The 14,135-nt window shown below is 49.8% G+C and overlaps 1 protein-coding gene across 3 annotated transcripts in view; it reads left to right on the top strand.

The window, feature by feature from the left end:
* The window catches only part of RFC4 (replication factor C subunit 4), a 31,365-nt gene extending 18,983 nt beyond the window's left edge, over nucleotides 1-12,382 (top strand). For all 3 annotated transcript variants that reach the window (XM_077348279.1, XM_077348278.1, XM_077348280.1), the window contains exons 5-11: nucleotides 1,841-1,960; nucleotides 4,442-4,585; nucleotides 4,833-4,953; nucleotides 5,986-6,111; nucleotides 8,320-8,400; nucleotides 10,201-10,317; nucleotides 12,043-12,382. In XM_077348279.1, the coding sequence (XP_077204394.1) occupies nucleotides 1,841-1,960; nucleotides 4,442-4,585; nucleotides 4,833-4,953; nucleotides 5,986-6,111; nucleotides 8,320-8,400; nucleotides 10,201-10,317; nucleotides 12,043-12,138 (805 nt within the window). In that variant the 3' untranslated portion in view covers nucleotides 12,139-12,382. The remainder of the gene's footprint in view (nucleotides 1-1,840; nucleotides 1,961-4,441; nucleotides 4,586-4,832; nucleotides 4,954-5,985; nucleotides 6,112-8,319; nucleotides 8,401-10,200; nucleotides 10,318-12,042) is intronic.
* Nucleotides 12,383-14,135: the final 1,753 nt, after the last annotated feature.

Raw genomic sequence — 14,135 nt, 5'->3', positions numbered from 1 at the left:
AAAACCAGAGGAGGGCTGGAACGGGGCTCTTTGTCTCAGTTTCCACAATCGCGGTTGTGGCTCAGTGGAAGAGCCTCCGCTTTGCATGCAGAAAGACCCCAATCCAGACCCCAGCACCTCTAGCTGAGAGGACTGGGCAATAGCAGACGTGAAAGGCCTCCACCTTGAGACCTGGACCGTTTCCATACTGGAGAATTCACACCGGGCTGGAGGCTGGAGTTTGAGTCGGGGCAGCCTCTTCCTGCTCCCGCATGAAGGAGCATTTGGCGTGGTGAACCTCGTCCACCCCGGATTTGTGCTCCTGCACAGGAGCCGAGGCAACGAAGTTCCCAGTGTGGAAACGGTCCTGGACAGCTGCTTGCAAGCTGAGGAGAGAACACCAAAGGACAGAGGGCCTGCCTGTGAACATGGCAGCTTTTTGCTTCCCGTGACATTGCAGAAGGAAGTGGTGCAGTCGGGGCCACTTTAACGTGACTGTTTGGCTGCTGGGTAGCATTTGGAGGGGGAGGGGCTGTGTTCGCCCTGCTGAAATCCCTACAGCAGGGGTAGTCAAACTGCAGCCCTCCAGATGTCCGCGGACTACAATTCCCAGGAGCCCCTGCCAGCGAATGCTGGCAGGGGCTCCTGGGAATTGTAGTCCACGGACATCTGGAGGGCTGCAGTTTGACTACCCCTGCCCTACAGGGGCAGCAGCAGCAGCAGAAAATCTGAGAGCTGGAGAGGGGGGGGCATCTTTCAGTCCAGTCCCTCCCCAGCCCTTCAGCTGTGCTGGCAACATTGGTTTCATCACCACCCTCATTTGTATGTGTGTTTCCGGATCCCTGTTGGTTGGTTTTTTTATCTGCGTATAGCTTGTAAACTGCTTTGGGTGCAAACGGCTAAAAAGGCAGGGTCCTAAATAACTTTGTAAACCTGGCCATGGTTTTAAGTATGTAAATTAGAGCAGGGGTCCCCAACTGGGGTTCCAGGAAACCCTGGAGTTTCACGAAAGCTCTCCAGGGGTTATGCGACCGTTCCCAGAGGTTCAGATGGCCGCTGGCATCACTATACGTCACTGGAGCCCACTGCCTTGGTTGTGCTACAGGCCTAGTCTCTTTCTCCCCATCCCGCATCTTACTTCCATGCCTGCTTCTCTGAAGGGGCTTGTCACCACTTGCAGAGTTCCTTGAAGCCTGAAAAATATTCCAGGGGTTTCTCCATGGTCCAATGGTTGAAGAAGGCTGAATTAGAGGCTGAGATCTATTTATGGGTTGCAGAAGCCAAATCATTCCAGTATTTTTGAGATGGGCTCACTTTAGGAATGTAGGAGGTTGAGAGGGGACATGATAGCCCTCTTTAAGTATTTGAAAGTTTGTCACTTGGAGGAGGGCAGGATGCTGTTCCCGTTGGCCGCAGAGGAGAGGACACGCAGTCATGGGTTTAAACTACAAGTACAATGATACAGGCTAGATATCAGGGGAAAAAATTTCACAATCAGAGTAGTTCAGCAGTGGAATAGGCTGCCTAAGGAGGTGGTGAGCTCCCCCTCACTGGCAGTCTTCAAGCAAAGGTTGGATACGCACTTTTCTTGGATGCTTTAGGATGCTTTGGGCTGATCCTGCGTTGAGTAGGGGGTTGGACTAGATGGCCTGTGTGGCCCCTTCCAACTCTATGATTCTATGATTCTATGACTGGGTAAGGCACTAGTTAAAGAATTTCAGGCTCCAAGGGCCCTTCAATTTAAGAAAAGAAAAAAAAAACCCAATCTGTTAAGCGTAGGATACACTGCCAACCAGCATTGCTGTGTAGCAATTCATTTCACAAATTTACTGACAAGCCAAATGTCTTTTTCGGTGCGTAGGCCCGAACTGTTCCGGCAGAGGGTCCTGGAGCTCAATGCATCCGACGAACGTGGAATCCAAGTCATTCGAGAGAAAGTGAAGACTTTTGCTCAGCTGACGGTTTCGGGAAGCCGCTCCGAGTACGTACAACGATTAGCGCTCTGTTTGTGGGATTGTATTTCCTCCCTCTGTCGGTTTTTTCACGGGCTGGCTTTGTAATGCTAAAATAAGCCATGAGTCAGCACTGCCTGATGGCTTTTGCAGTCCGAAATGCAGGCCACAATGAGTCACCTCAGCACAACTGCGTTCTAAGGGGATTTATTTTTCACCAGCGGCTCCCATCGTTGCATTAGTGTCCCCGGTGAGAGAGAGAGAGATGGGGTCAGGAGAAGGAGGTGCTGTTTGTATCGCTGAATGCGCTTGTTTTATGCCACTGACCAATGAGCTACCACTTCACAATCTGTGTAGGGAATTCTTATAGCCTAGAAACCTGTCTGTCTATTGGCTGGCATTAGCTGAAAGCTTCTGGAATGAAAGTGAGAATTCGTTAGACATTCTTTGGCAAAATGGGGGGACAGTTACATTTTTCAAAGCTGGAGTTCTCCATTACTTTTCAAAAAAAACCTTTGACACACAGGAAAAGTTATTAAGTTCTTTTGTTCTTGGTTCTGGAGGATCACAATTTCATTTATTTTGATTCGATTTATTACCCGCTGCTCTTGGCCTAGATCGGCTTCCGGTGGTTGACAATTTAAAACCATAAAAACACAATAAAACCGTTAATTTATACCCAGTAAGAGCTCTAGTTTCTGCTACTAAAAATCCATAGGAAAGGAGCTAGCTAATATTTCTTCATGTCCCACTGTTAAAACCGGGTAAAAGGTCTTACGAATTGCTCCCAACTCTTAACAGGAGTCAAGTATATTTTTTAAAAATCCCAGTGACCAGAAAGGAAATTAGCTCCAATTGAGAAAAGCTGTTTTTTTGTACCCAGCTATTTGCTACCTGAAGGAGTCTCAAAGTGAATTACAATTGCATACCTTTCCTCTCCCTACAACAGACTCCCTCTGAGGTAGGTGAGGCTGAGCGTGCTCTGAGGGAACTGTGACTGGCCCAAGGTCACCCAGCTGTCTGCGTGTGGGGAATCGAACCCAGTTCTCCAGATTATCAGCTTCTGCTCTCAACTACAGCACCATGCTGGCTCTTGTGTTAATCCAAATGTTTGAATAGTACAACTGAGTGGAAGCAGTTTGGGCTTCCTTCTTTTATTTCCATGTGAAGGGGAGAGTGTTTGGGCCTGTCATGAAACCAGATTGGTTTGTTACATCTGAATGGGACTTGTGCCATTTATGAGCTCACAATCACCTTCCCTTCCTCTCCCCACAACAGACAGTCTGTGAGGTACGTGGGGCTGAGAGAGCCCTGTTACTGCTCTGTGAGAGGAGCACTATCAGGGCTGTGATGAGCCCAAGGTCACCCAGCTGGCTGCATGTGGAAGAGGAGCAGAGAATCAAACCTGGCTCGCCAGATTAGAAGCCGCCGCTCCTAACCACTACACATAAGGTTGAATCCAAGGGGGCTGATTATTCATATTTATTATTTAGTTAGCTAGAAGATGTCTATGCCACTGGAGAGTACGGTTGTGCGCTCCGTAACCCAGGGCCATAAAGATATCATGAGGCTATCCATTATGCCAGGGGTAGTCAAACTGCGGCCCTCCAGATGTCCATGGACTACAATTCCCAGAAGCCCCTGCCAGCGAATGCTGGCAGGGGCTTCTGGGAATTGTAGTCCATGGACATCTGGAGGGCCGCAGTTTGACTACCCCTGCATCATACAGACCTATTCAACATAAATGGGGCATTTCCAGAAACCAACTTTTGTCTCTCGCATTTCAGACAAACTTTATGGACTGGTGGGAACAGCAGGGAGGGGGGCAAAGTGGGGGTTTCCAGCAGAAGAGGGGGTGGCTGATGAAAATTGCTCCTTTTCTGCTGTCGAAAGTGTCTTCTGCCACCTAAAATCATGGCTAGCATCCAACCCAGCAACGTGCGTTTGCCAATTCCTCCTCCATCAGAGGAAAAAAATCTCCTTCTCCAGACAAAATGTCTTTTGTTGCCAACGGAAGACTGAGCACAAGAGAGCAGTTGGATTCAGTCCATTCTGTTTGGGAGTAGAGTTCTTTTTCCACCATGTTGGGGGTTTTTCTTGTGTGTATTATTCTGTGTGGTTTTAACGGGGGGTTAGTGGGGTTATTATTGTTGGACTTTTTTATATTGTAACCCGCCACGAGCTGGTACCCAGAGAGTGGCAGGTAAGAAATATAATAAATAATAATAATAAATGGTTTCTCTGTATATTTGTGAAACAGCCTGGGGGTTGGATGTTGTCTGGCTGTCCAAGTTGGAATCGGGCCAATCAGGGTACAGCCAGCAATGCTCCTCCAGGTGTCCTCTGGGTCCTAGTGCCCATTGCATTCCTGGTTGCAATGGACTTTCTTGCTAGTAATAATAATGTTGTACCACCACTTGTTTTTCAACAAGTACGCACTTCTGCAGAATGATTCCTGTGCATAACGTGCTGATGCTGGATGTTTCTAACGTATGTATGTGTGTGTCTAGTGGCAAGCCGTGTCCTCCTTTTAAGATTGTGATCTTGGATGAAGCAGACTCTATGACCTCAGCCGCCCAGGCAGCCTTGAGGCGCACCATGGAGAGGGAATCCAAAACGACCCGTTTTTGCCTGATCTGTAATTACATCAGCAGGTAGGTGTGGCTTTTATGATCACCTGAGTCTCAAACTTCCTTACCTGCCGGCTCCCCCTTTCAAGATCCCAATATTGTATTTTTGGAACTGCTTGAACTGCACACATGGAAAATGAGACCTCTTGTTAAACTGGAGTGCACCAGATTTATTTAGCCCTACTGTTTCCAGCTGTGTAGAGTGGGAATGGAATCTTAAGGGCACAGTTGTACAGAGTAGCATGACTGTTTCCCTTTCTCTCTGCGACAGGATAATTGAACCCATAACATCTCGATGCTCCAAATTCCGTTTCAAGCCCCTCTCGGACAAAATCCAGCAGCAGAGACTTCTAGACATTGCCGAAAAGGAGAATGTGACCGTCAGCAGCGAGGTAGCTTTTCTGCTAAATCAGAGGGCCATTGTTTTAACGCTGTGAAAAAAGACAAGAGTTTGCACGGCTTAGCAAATCACGCTCACCCAAAGTTTTCTGAGTTACTGCTGAACCAAATATAACCACTTCGCAGGAGGTCAAAAAACGTCTAGGAAACCAGACAAAACAATGGTGTTTAAGCACAATGTCTCCAGGCCTTCCTGCTCACGTGCTGGAGTGCCACAGGGTCAGACTGCAGCTCTGTGCTTGGAGCAAGCAGCCAGGCAGCAAGTACAGCTGCCCCCCCCCCCCCCGACTGCTCATTCATGTCAGCCTTGGCGGCTTCTCGTCCGCATTGTTCTGCATCCCCACTTGGAGGAACACTGCAGCCTTCTTGCCAGAGAACCGATCGGGCTGCAACAAGAAGGGGAACGGGGGGGGGGGGGGGCAGACTCTTTTAACACTTGCTTGGAAACTGCTGCACATTTAGATTTCTCCTGAGCAGGCGTCCAGGGTAGCCGAGGCTTTCACGCCCTTTCCTAAGTAATGTCTGCCTGGCGAAAAAGATCTCCGCGCCTGACGGATCGCGTGTCAACAGGTACCCGTGCCAGAAGTCCCCCCCCCAATAAGCAAATTTCCCAGATCAGCCTCTTTTTCATCTTGCAGATTATTGCTAAGCTTTGTAGCAGAGGGTGTGGCCTTTGGATGTCACTCTGGGGGCTCTGTGAGTGGTCCAGCATTAGGGGCTGGATCGGGTAGGCAAACTGCGGCCCTCCAGATGTCTATGGACTACAATTCCCATGAGCCCCTGCCAGCGAATGCTGGCAGGGGCTCATGGGAATTGTAGTCCATAGACATCTGGAGGGCCGCAGTTTGACTACCCCTGGGCTGGATCCTGTGGAGTTACCTGCAGAAGGAGCCAGGGACGTGGCTGCAGTGATTAGGGGAGGTCTCAGAGGAGATGGGTGCTCCCAGTGTCCACCCGCTACTGGTTAGCATCCCTTTTGCTTTCAAATCTTTATTCTCTCTCTCTCCCCCCTCATCGCTTTGCAGGCAATCTCTTGCCTTGTTCACGTGTCCGAAGGAGACTTGAGGAAAGCAATCACCCTTCTCCAGAGCGCCACACGACTAACGGGCAAGAAGGAAGTCACAGAGAACATTGTGACTGAAATTGCAGGGGTAAGGTTTGGGTTATTTAAAAAAGAGTCTGCTAGGTGCTGGACATATTGGTGCATCATCTCATTTTCCTCCACTGTAAAGAGATGTTTTCTTCATATACCCGTCCAGGTTCTTGTGAAGCTAGCCAGGCACACGAGCCACTATATTTAGTATTTATTTATTTATTATATTTGTATACCGCCCTCCCCGAAGGCTCAGGGCGGTTCACCTGAAATGGAACAGAACCAATACAGATAACTTAGATTAACAAGGATGAATGAAGTGAAACAACAAGCCACATGGAACCGTAGAAAAATTAAACATGAAAGTAACATGCTGATAGCCCAGTGGGTTGGGCGGAACTGCAGTGGGTGCCATAGGAGGGGGCTCAGGAGGAGGGCCCTTGGGAAGTGATGGTACAGGTCGACCTTGACCAAATGCCTGGTGGAGGACTTCCCTTTTGCAGGACCTGCAGAACTGTTCAAGTTCCGTCAGGGCCCTGATCTCCTCTGGGAGCTTTCTCCACCAGGTGGGGGCCAAGATGGAGAAAGCTCTGGTCCTGGTTGAGGCCAAGCGAGCTTCCCTGGGGCCAGGGATCACCAGAAAGTTGGAATTGCTAGAGCGTAAGGCTCTTTGGGGGGTGTAAATTAATGAACAACTCCCGTTCAAAGAGGGAAAGTGGAATTAAATCGGTGAACTGTTGTCTCACTTCCTTTCCGCAGGGCTACATTTCCCAGTTTCTCTGACCTTATTTACTCGGGTCCCCCCCTCCCAAAAAAAGGTGCTTACTAGAATAGATACCACTGCACAATCCTGATAAATTTGCAGACTGTATCTGATGTGGCAGAAACTCTTCAATTAATTGAAAGCAGGTATGCACCCATGGGGTACACTGAAATTGCAAGTGGTCTGTGAACTCCCTAATTTTGGATCATAGCAGAGGTTATGTGCTGGACTGGTCCATTACAGATTGCTGCTTACAGGAACATGTTCAACTCGTATATGTCCTGAGAGGTCTTGACCGAAGGACAGATTTATGGCCGACATAACTAATTTCATTTTGCCTCCTCTCTTTACCGAAGTCCCAATTTAGCCACAGAAAGGCAGATCTAACAAAAACACTGTATTCTGTTAGGCCAGCTGATTTATAAATAGTTCCCTGTTTGTTGAAATCCGAGACAAACCCCTGGCAAAGCAGGACCTAGAAACTTAGTTTTACTTCTGCTGGAAGCATCTAAGGCTGAGGAAGGCACAGTAAAAGTTTTGTTACCTGGCGTTATTGGGTTACGATTTGTACTATTTGTTTTCCTGTACAGCTATTGAGACAAAGTTCTTAAAAAGGGGGCAGTACCCCACTCCATTTTTGCACAGGGGATTGTTTGTCTGAGATAGAGGTAGGTCGTGTCAGCAGTGGAGAATGCTAGGGATGGTTTTCTCGCTTAAGAGGATGTGTGTAGAATGCTGGCTTTTGAGTCAGATAAATCCTCAGGAGTCATCCTCTGAATTTTGCTCACAGATACACTCAAAAAAATAATACATTACAGCGGTGGCCCCCAACCACCGGGCCGTGGCTCGGTGCCGGGCCGCAGCAGCCCTGGCACTGGGCCACGGCTCCCTCTCCCCGCCCCCCCCCCCCACAGTAAGAAGAAGAAGAGTCGGTTCTTATATGCCGCTTTTCCCTACCCGAAGGAGGCTCAAAGCGGCTTACAGTCGCCTTCCCATTCCTCTCCCCACAACAGACACCCTGTGGGGTGGGTGAGGCTGAGAGAGCCCTGATATCACTGCTCGGTCAGAACAGTTTTATCAGTGCTGTGGCGAGCCCAAGGTCACCCAGCTGGTTGCATGTGGAGGAGCACAGAATCGAACCCGGCATGCCAGATTAGAAGTCTGCACTCCTAACCACTACACCAAACTGGCTCTGCGGCCTGGCAAGCTTCTTACTGTGGGGGGGGAGCAGGGCCGCGCATGCGCAATGCGCCATGCGCGGCTGAAAACGCGCATGCGTGGCACTTTTGAGCATGCACGAAAGTGCAGCGCATGTGCATTTTCGGCTGCGCATGGGCACACACGGCGTGCGCGGCCAGGCAATCGCCCTCTCTGCTGCTGCCGGTCCCCAGCCTTGAAAAAGGTTGGGGACCACTGCATTACAGCATTATGTTAAATGCACACTTTGATGTTATCAGAGGACACGTGACACACTCTTGCTTTCTGAGTGCAAATCTGTTCTAGGTCGTGCCAAAGGAAATGCTGGACGGATTACTAGCTGCCTGCCAGAGCGGCTCGTTTGAAAAACTGGAAGTTGTTACACAGGTAGGTAGCACATCTAGGATTCTCAAATGACCATTGAGTTTTTTTCTTTTCTTCTGGGCTGAAAGTCTCCTCTTTGCTCCGGCGTCTCCCATGCTGGGAGAGGAGATGATAGTGGTTATGTAAGCACATTGAAACGAAACACTGCTCATCTTTAAGCCAGTCGTGATAAATGTAACACGAACTCCGTGACATTTATGAAGCGTGTGACCTTAGGGTAGGGGTTTGCTTGCTAGGGCTGCATTCCCCGTGCAGTCAGGATTTCCTCGGCCCGGTTTTTTTCCAGGGTTCTTTTTAGCTCTACAACTTTTGAGTCTCAGTGCCCTCTAAGGCAGGGGTAGGCAAACTGTGGCCCTCCATATGTCCATGGACTACAATCTCCATGAGCCCCTGCCAGCAAATGCTGGCAGGGTCTCATGGGAATTGTAGTCCATGGGCATCTGGAGGGCCACAGTTTGACTACCCCTGCTCTAAAGCATACTTCCTGCAAGCACCAGGAAGGGGAGGGGGCAGGCCGGCCTGTGGTCCAGCGAGTCTTCTGATTAGCTGTTGGAGATTCTAACGGCTGCACAGAAGTATAAAGGCACAGCTATGGCTGCAGCGGTCACCAGAGCACAGGGATCTTCACCTGAGGAGACATTTCTAGAGCTGTTTTGTGCCCGGCTTTGCCTCCTGTGGCAGCCATTTCGTGGCCGCGCTCGTCATGCTGTATCAGAATTCCAAAGATGCACATGGGCTCATAAAGATCGGGGACTATTGCTCCAAGGAAGGTTGGACCTTCTTAGTTCTTTGGCTGTGCAGAATTCTCAACAAGGATCGTGCACATGTCCATCTCTTCCCACACATTCGGTGGCACCCTTGGCATCTGGTTCATTTCTAGACTTCACTAAGCCTAGAGTTTCAACAGCTGTCTTAAACTCTGACCTAGGACTAGCATACAGGGCTGGGTCCAGATTTTCGGGGCCTTGGACAGAGAGCGCTCATGGTCCCTGTCACTCACCGTTGTGGCTCTCCTCTACTGTCCCAACTGTGTATCTCTCTCCCTGCTTTAGTATGCTTAGGGCTGATCCTGCGTTGAGCAGGGTTTTGGACTAGATGGCCTGTATGGCCCCTTCCAACTCTATGATTCTATGATTCTATGATTCTATGGCCTGTATGGCCCCTTCCAACTCTATGATTCTATGGCCTGTATGGCCCCTTCCAACTCTATGATTCTATGATTCTATGGCCTGTATGGCCCCTTCCAACTCTATGACTCTATGAGTCTTCCTTCCGTCTGTGCTCCCAGCCGTGTGCATCTCCTGCATGTCCTTTCCCCAGTCATGTTGAGTAGTATGTGCAGGTGGGGGTGGGGGTTTGGGGCTGCATGGCACCTTCATGGGCAAGGGGTACAGTGGCCCTGCTGGCCGTGGGCAGCTGCTCCACCCTGGGGCATGCCAATGCCAATCCTGCTTATATACAAGAAAATGAGATAGCCCCTTCTCATTGGAACCATCAGGAACCCCCCCAGGTAGCAGACAAATCCCATTCAAAGTTACTTGTTGAGTTAGTTGGCGATGCATGGTCCTTTGTATCTTGCAGCATAATCCCTACTGCCAGGGGTAGCCCATGGGAATTGTAGTCCATGGACATCCGGAGGACCACAGGTTGACCACCCCTGCCTTATGCCACAACAGACCTCATAGGGCTTAGTGGGCAGACCCGCATCTCCTTGGCTCTCTGCTCTTTTAAGGCAAGAAGCATTTTTATTGAACCTCTCCACGAATCAGCTGTCCATCTCTCTTTTTCCTCCCTTGTGCCCAGAACCTGATCAACGAGGGTTATGCCGCTACACAGCTTATAAATCAGCTGCATGATATCATTGTTGAGAAGGAGGAACTCAGTGACAAGCAGAAGTCCGTCATCACAGAGAAGCTTGCTGTAAGTCTTCGACATCGAAAATTAGGCTGTATCAACAATGTGTGTGTGTGTGTGTCACATGCTTTGCCTACAAGTTGGCTTTTAGGGGTCGAGGGCCGGCTAGTGCGCTGGAGCAGCGGTCCCCAACCTTCTAGTAGTTGGGGACCGCCTCAGTTGTTGCGCATGCGCGTTTTCGCCACTAGGTGGTGCTAACGCGCATGCGTAGAGCTGCCGCGCGTGTGCGTTTTCGCCAGCAGGGGGCGCAAACACGCATGCATGGCAGCTCCGCTCGTGCGCGTTTGCATCGCTGGCGTGCCGGCGGCCGTGCCTGCTTCTTCCCCCCCTCTCGCTGCGGGGGGGGGAGGAAGGCGCGGCCGCTGGCGGCCCGGTACCGGGCTGCGGACCGGGGATTGAGGACCCCTGCGCTGGAGTATGGTGGTGAATCCAGGACCAAGTGAATACAGAGAATAGTTTCTGTCCTCTCCCGTATGAGGCAGGCCAGGCCGTCTTTCCGCCAGATTCGAGACCAACAAAATGTCTGAGATGTGAGCTTCTGAGGGTCTTGTCTGACAAAGGGGGCTTATTCCCCCCAAATCTTGTCAAGTCTCCAAGGTGCAACTGGATTTGAAATTGGCTGCAGAGGAAGCCTGCTAACCCTTAGATCAGGGGTAGTCAAACTGCGGCCCTCCAGATGTCCATGGACTACAATTCCCAGGAGCCCCTGCCAGCAAATGCTGGCAGGGGCTTCTGGGAATTGTAGTCCATGGACATCTGGAGGGCCGCAGTTTGACTACCCCTGCCTTAGATACTGCAAACACCCAGCAGTTGGGAGAGGCCTGAGCAGAAAGGAAAGAAGAGCCAGTCTTTGGTCATCTTTTCTTTCTGTCTTCTTCCCTTCCCCAAGAAGAGATACGCTAGGTTGCTTAATCCCGCCCCCCTTTCTGCCAAGCGATGGTTTGGCAACTCTGCAGGGGCTCATGATAATTGTAGCCCATGGGCATCTGGAGAGCCATAGCAATCCTAGACTTTCTTGATAAGTGTCTCATCCTTCTGAGGACAAGTGCCTGAGACCCAATTTAAATTAATAGGGAGCTTCATAGAATCATAGACTTGGAAGGGGCCTCCTGGGTCATCTAGTCCAACCCCCCGCACTCTGGAGGACGCTCACAACTGTATCGCTCATCCCCTGTCACCTGCCATCCCCTTGAACCTTTGGTTTAAAAAAATAAAGGCCACATCTGCAGTTAGAGAAAGGAGGCTACTGGCTTCTAGACTAATATTTCTGCACTGGAAGGAGAGGGGTGTGTGTTGGGGGATTGCCACAAGCCATTCATTCTTGTTCTGTACAGTCAGGAATTCTCCTGCTTGAAAACTGGAGGTACCAATTCAAACATGGGCAGGACTGCTTGTGCGCAAGACAGTTGTCATCAGCCCAACACAGCTCCCAAGAAGCCTAAATATCCTAAGGATGTGCTATTTGAAATTAGGGTGGTGCACTCCAGCGTGGTTCGGCCGGTTCGGCAATTGCCGAACCGGCCGAACCATGCCGGAGCGCACCACCCTATTTGAAATTGCTTCAGTCATGATCTCTCAGAATGCATTTCTGGAAGGTTTCCTCCCTAAGGCAGAGTGAAGACTCCCAAGATCTATGCAGAGCCTTCTGGCCTCCTGACATTCAACACGACTGTTGCTGGGCCAGGAAGAGACCTTTGATCGGTCTCGTAACTCTGTCTCTTCCTTCTGCAGGAGGTGGACAAATGCTTGGCAGACGGCTCGGACGAGTTCTTGCAGTTGATCAGCCTGTGTGCGGTCGTGATGCAGGAGCTCACTCAAAACAGCTAGCCACAGCACAAAAGAGATCCCCGGATGGCTCCGAATCGGACCCCGGTGCCTTCACGGCTTGCAGTGGATGCAAACTGTCCTGATGCTGCAGCTACAATTCTTGGAGTCAAGGAAGGAGGGAACTGGTCTTTCTCCTGCCACGTTTTTCCGTCTTACTCTTTCACCTCTAGGCTAGAAGAAAATCACCGTATTTGGAAATGCAGTGGGGTCTGTAGTACTTTCATTAAACATTCCTTCCATTTGTCATGGGCGTGGTTGTAGAAAGGATACGCACTGGGCCACAAACGTTTACGTTTCCATGGCTTTCAAGAAACTTTGTTTTATTGCGATTTTTATTATTTTATATTGTAAGCAGCCATGCTTTTGCAGACCAACACAGCTCCCTGCCTGAATTCCTCTTCGGGGGGGGGGGGTAATTGCAGTGTTCACTCAAACGCAAGACTAGCCTTTTGCCAGGTGTACCATTCCACCCTCTTGTGGCGCAGAGTTGTAAGGCAGCAGACATGTAGTCTGAAAGCTCTGCCCATGAGGCTGGGAGTTCGATCCTAGCAGCCGGCTCAAGGTCGACTCAGCCTTCCATCCTTCTGAGGTCGGTAAAATGAGTACCCAGCTTGCTGGGGGGTAAACGGTCATGACTGGGGAAGGCACTGGCAAACCACCCCGTATTGAGTCTGCCATGAAAACGCTAGAGGGCGTCACCCCAAGGGTCAGACATGACCTGGTGCTTGCACAGGGGATGCCTTTACCTTTACCATTCCACCCAACTGGCCTCCTTACACTTGCATCGTTATATTTACATTCAACATGAATTTGTGTAGGTCTACGGTGAGATCAACTTGAGTAAATGCTGTCGCATCACTTTTGACGGCCTTAATTTGGGCGGCAGGGGAGAAGCAGAAAGCAGCATTTTATTAGCTAAGAAAGCTGCCTCTATCCGGCAGCCAGGACAGCTTGCAGCATGCTGGCACTGCAGGGTATGTTCTGGCTTTAGCTCTGCCACATTCCAAATGAATGTCGTGTTTTTCACAGCGTCCTTAGAGCCATGCTTGGCCTGCAACCCCGGCCCTGGGGTGGGAATATTGTTTGAAGTGAACGTGAAATCTTCAGGACAATTCCGGAAGGCTGCAATTCCTGCTGCCAAACTTCTGAACAAGACCAGTATTATCTAGTTTCCCTCTCCCTTACATTTTGAAACTTGTATATTCAAATTACATGAAACTGCTGAACAGGGACAGAAAGAGTTCTTGTTTCACTAGACATTAATTTCTTGCCCCTGAACATTAGCTCAAATTGTGCATTGCCCCTCACATCACCTCGTTGCTTTACGATCTCCATTTCTACTATTTGATTTGATGATGGAGGGAGCTTTGCTGCTTGAGAATTTCTAGTTAAAAGTTGGTTTCTAAGGTGCTAGTCCAGGACTAGCTTTCTACTACAAACACAGCCACCCCCACCCCTAAAGTGTATTCTGTCAGTTTAGTGTGGTTAGGAGTGCGGATTTCTAATGTGGCATGCCAGGTTTGACTCTACACTCCCCATATGCAGCCAGCTGGGGTGACCTTGGGCTCATTTTCAGATGCCATCTATATAAACATTTGAGGCTGTTCCAAGCTTGTGCTTTTGGACAACTCGCCAAGCTCCGAACTGCTCTAAAACCAAAGGGTATTGCCTCCATCATCTAATACAGTGGTCCCCAACCTTTTTTATCACCAGGGACCACTCAATGCCTTTTACTGAGGCCCGGTGGGGGGGGCAGTTTACTCCTCTACTCTCAACCACTGCCCTAATGCTCCCTGATCGCTATGGTAATGTTTAAACATCCCTTCAAAATAAGATACAGACACGGCACAACAATTAAGTGTGTTGTAAAGGGCTGGGGGGGGGGGAGAAGGCATCCTTTGGGGCCCACCTCCAATTAGTCGAAGGACCACATGTGGTCCGCAACCCACAGGTTGGGGATCGCTAATCTAATATAGACTTTTTCAACTTTTACAGTT

The sequence above is a fragment of the Paroedura picta genome, chromosome 8, assembly GCF_049243985.1.
Source record: "Paroedura picta isolate Pp20150507F chromosome 8, Ppicta_v3.0, whole genome shotgun sequence".
In the NCBI taxonomy this organism is placed as follows: Eukaryota; Metazoa; Chordata; class Lepidosauria; order Squamata; family Gekkonidae; genus Paroedura; species Paroedura picta.
Note: the sequence above shows the minus strand (reverse complement) of the source record. Positions and strands in the feature narration are given on the sequence as shown.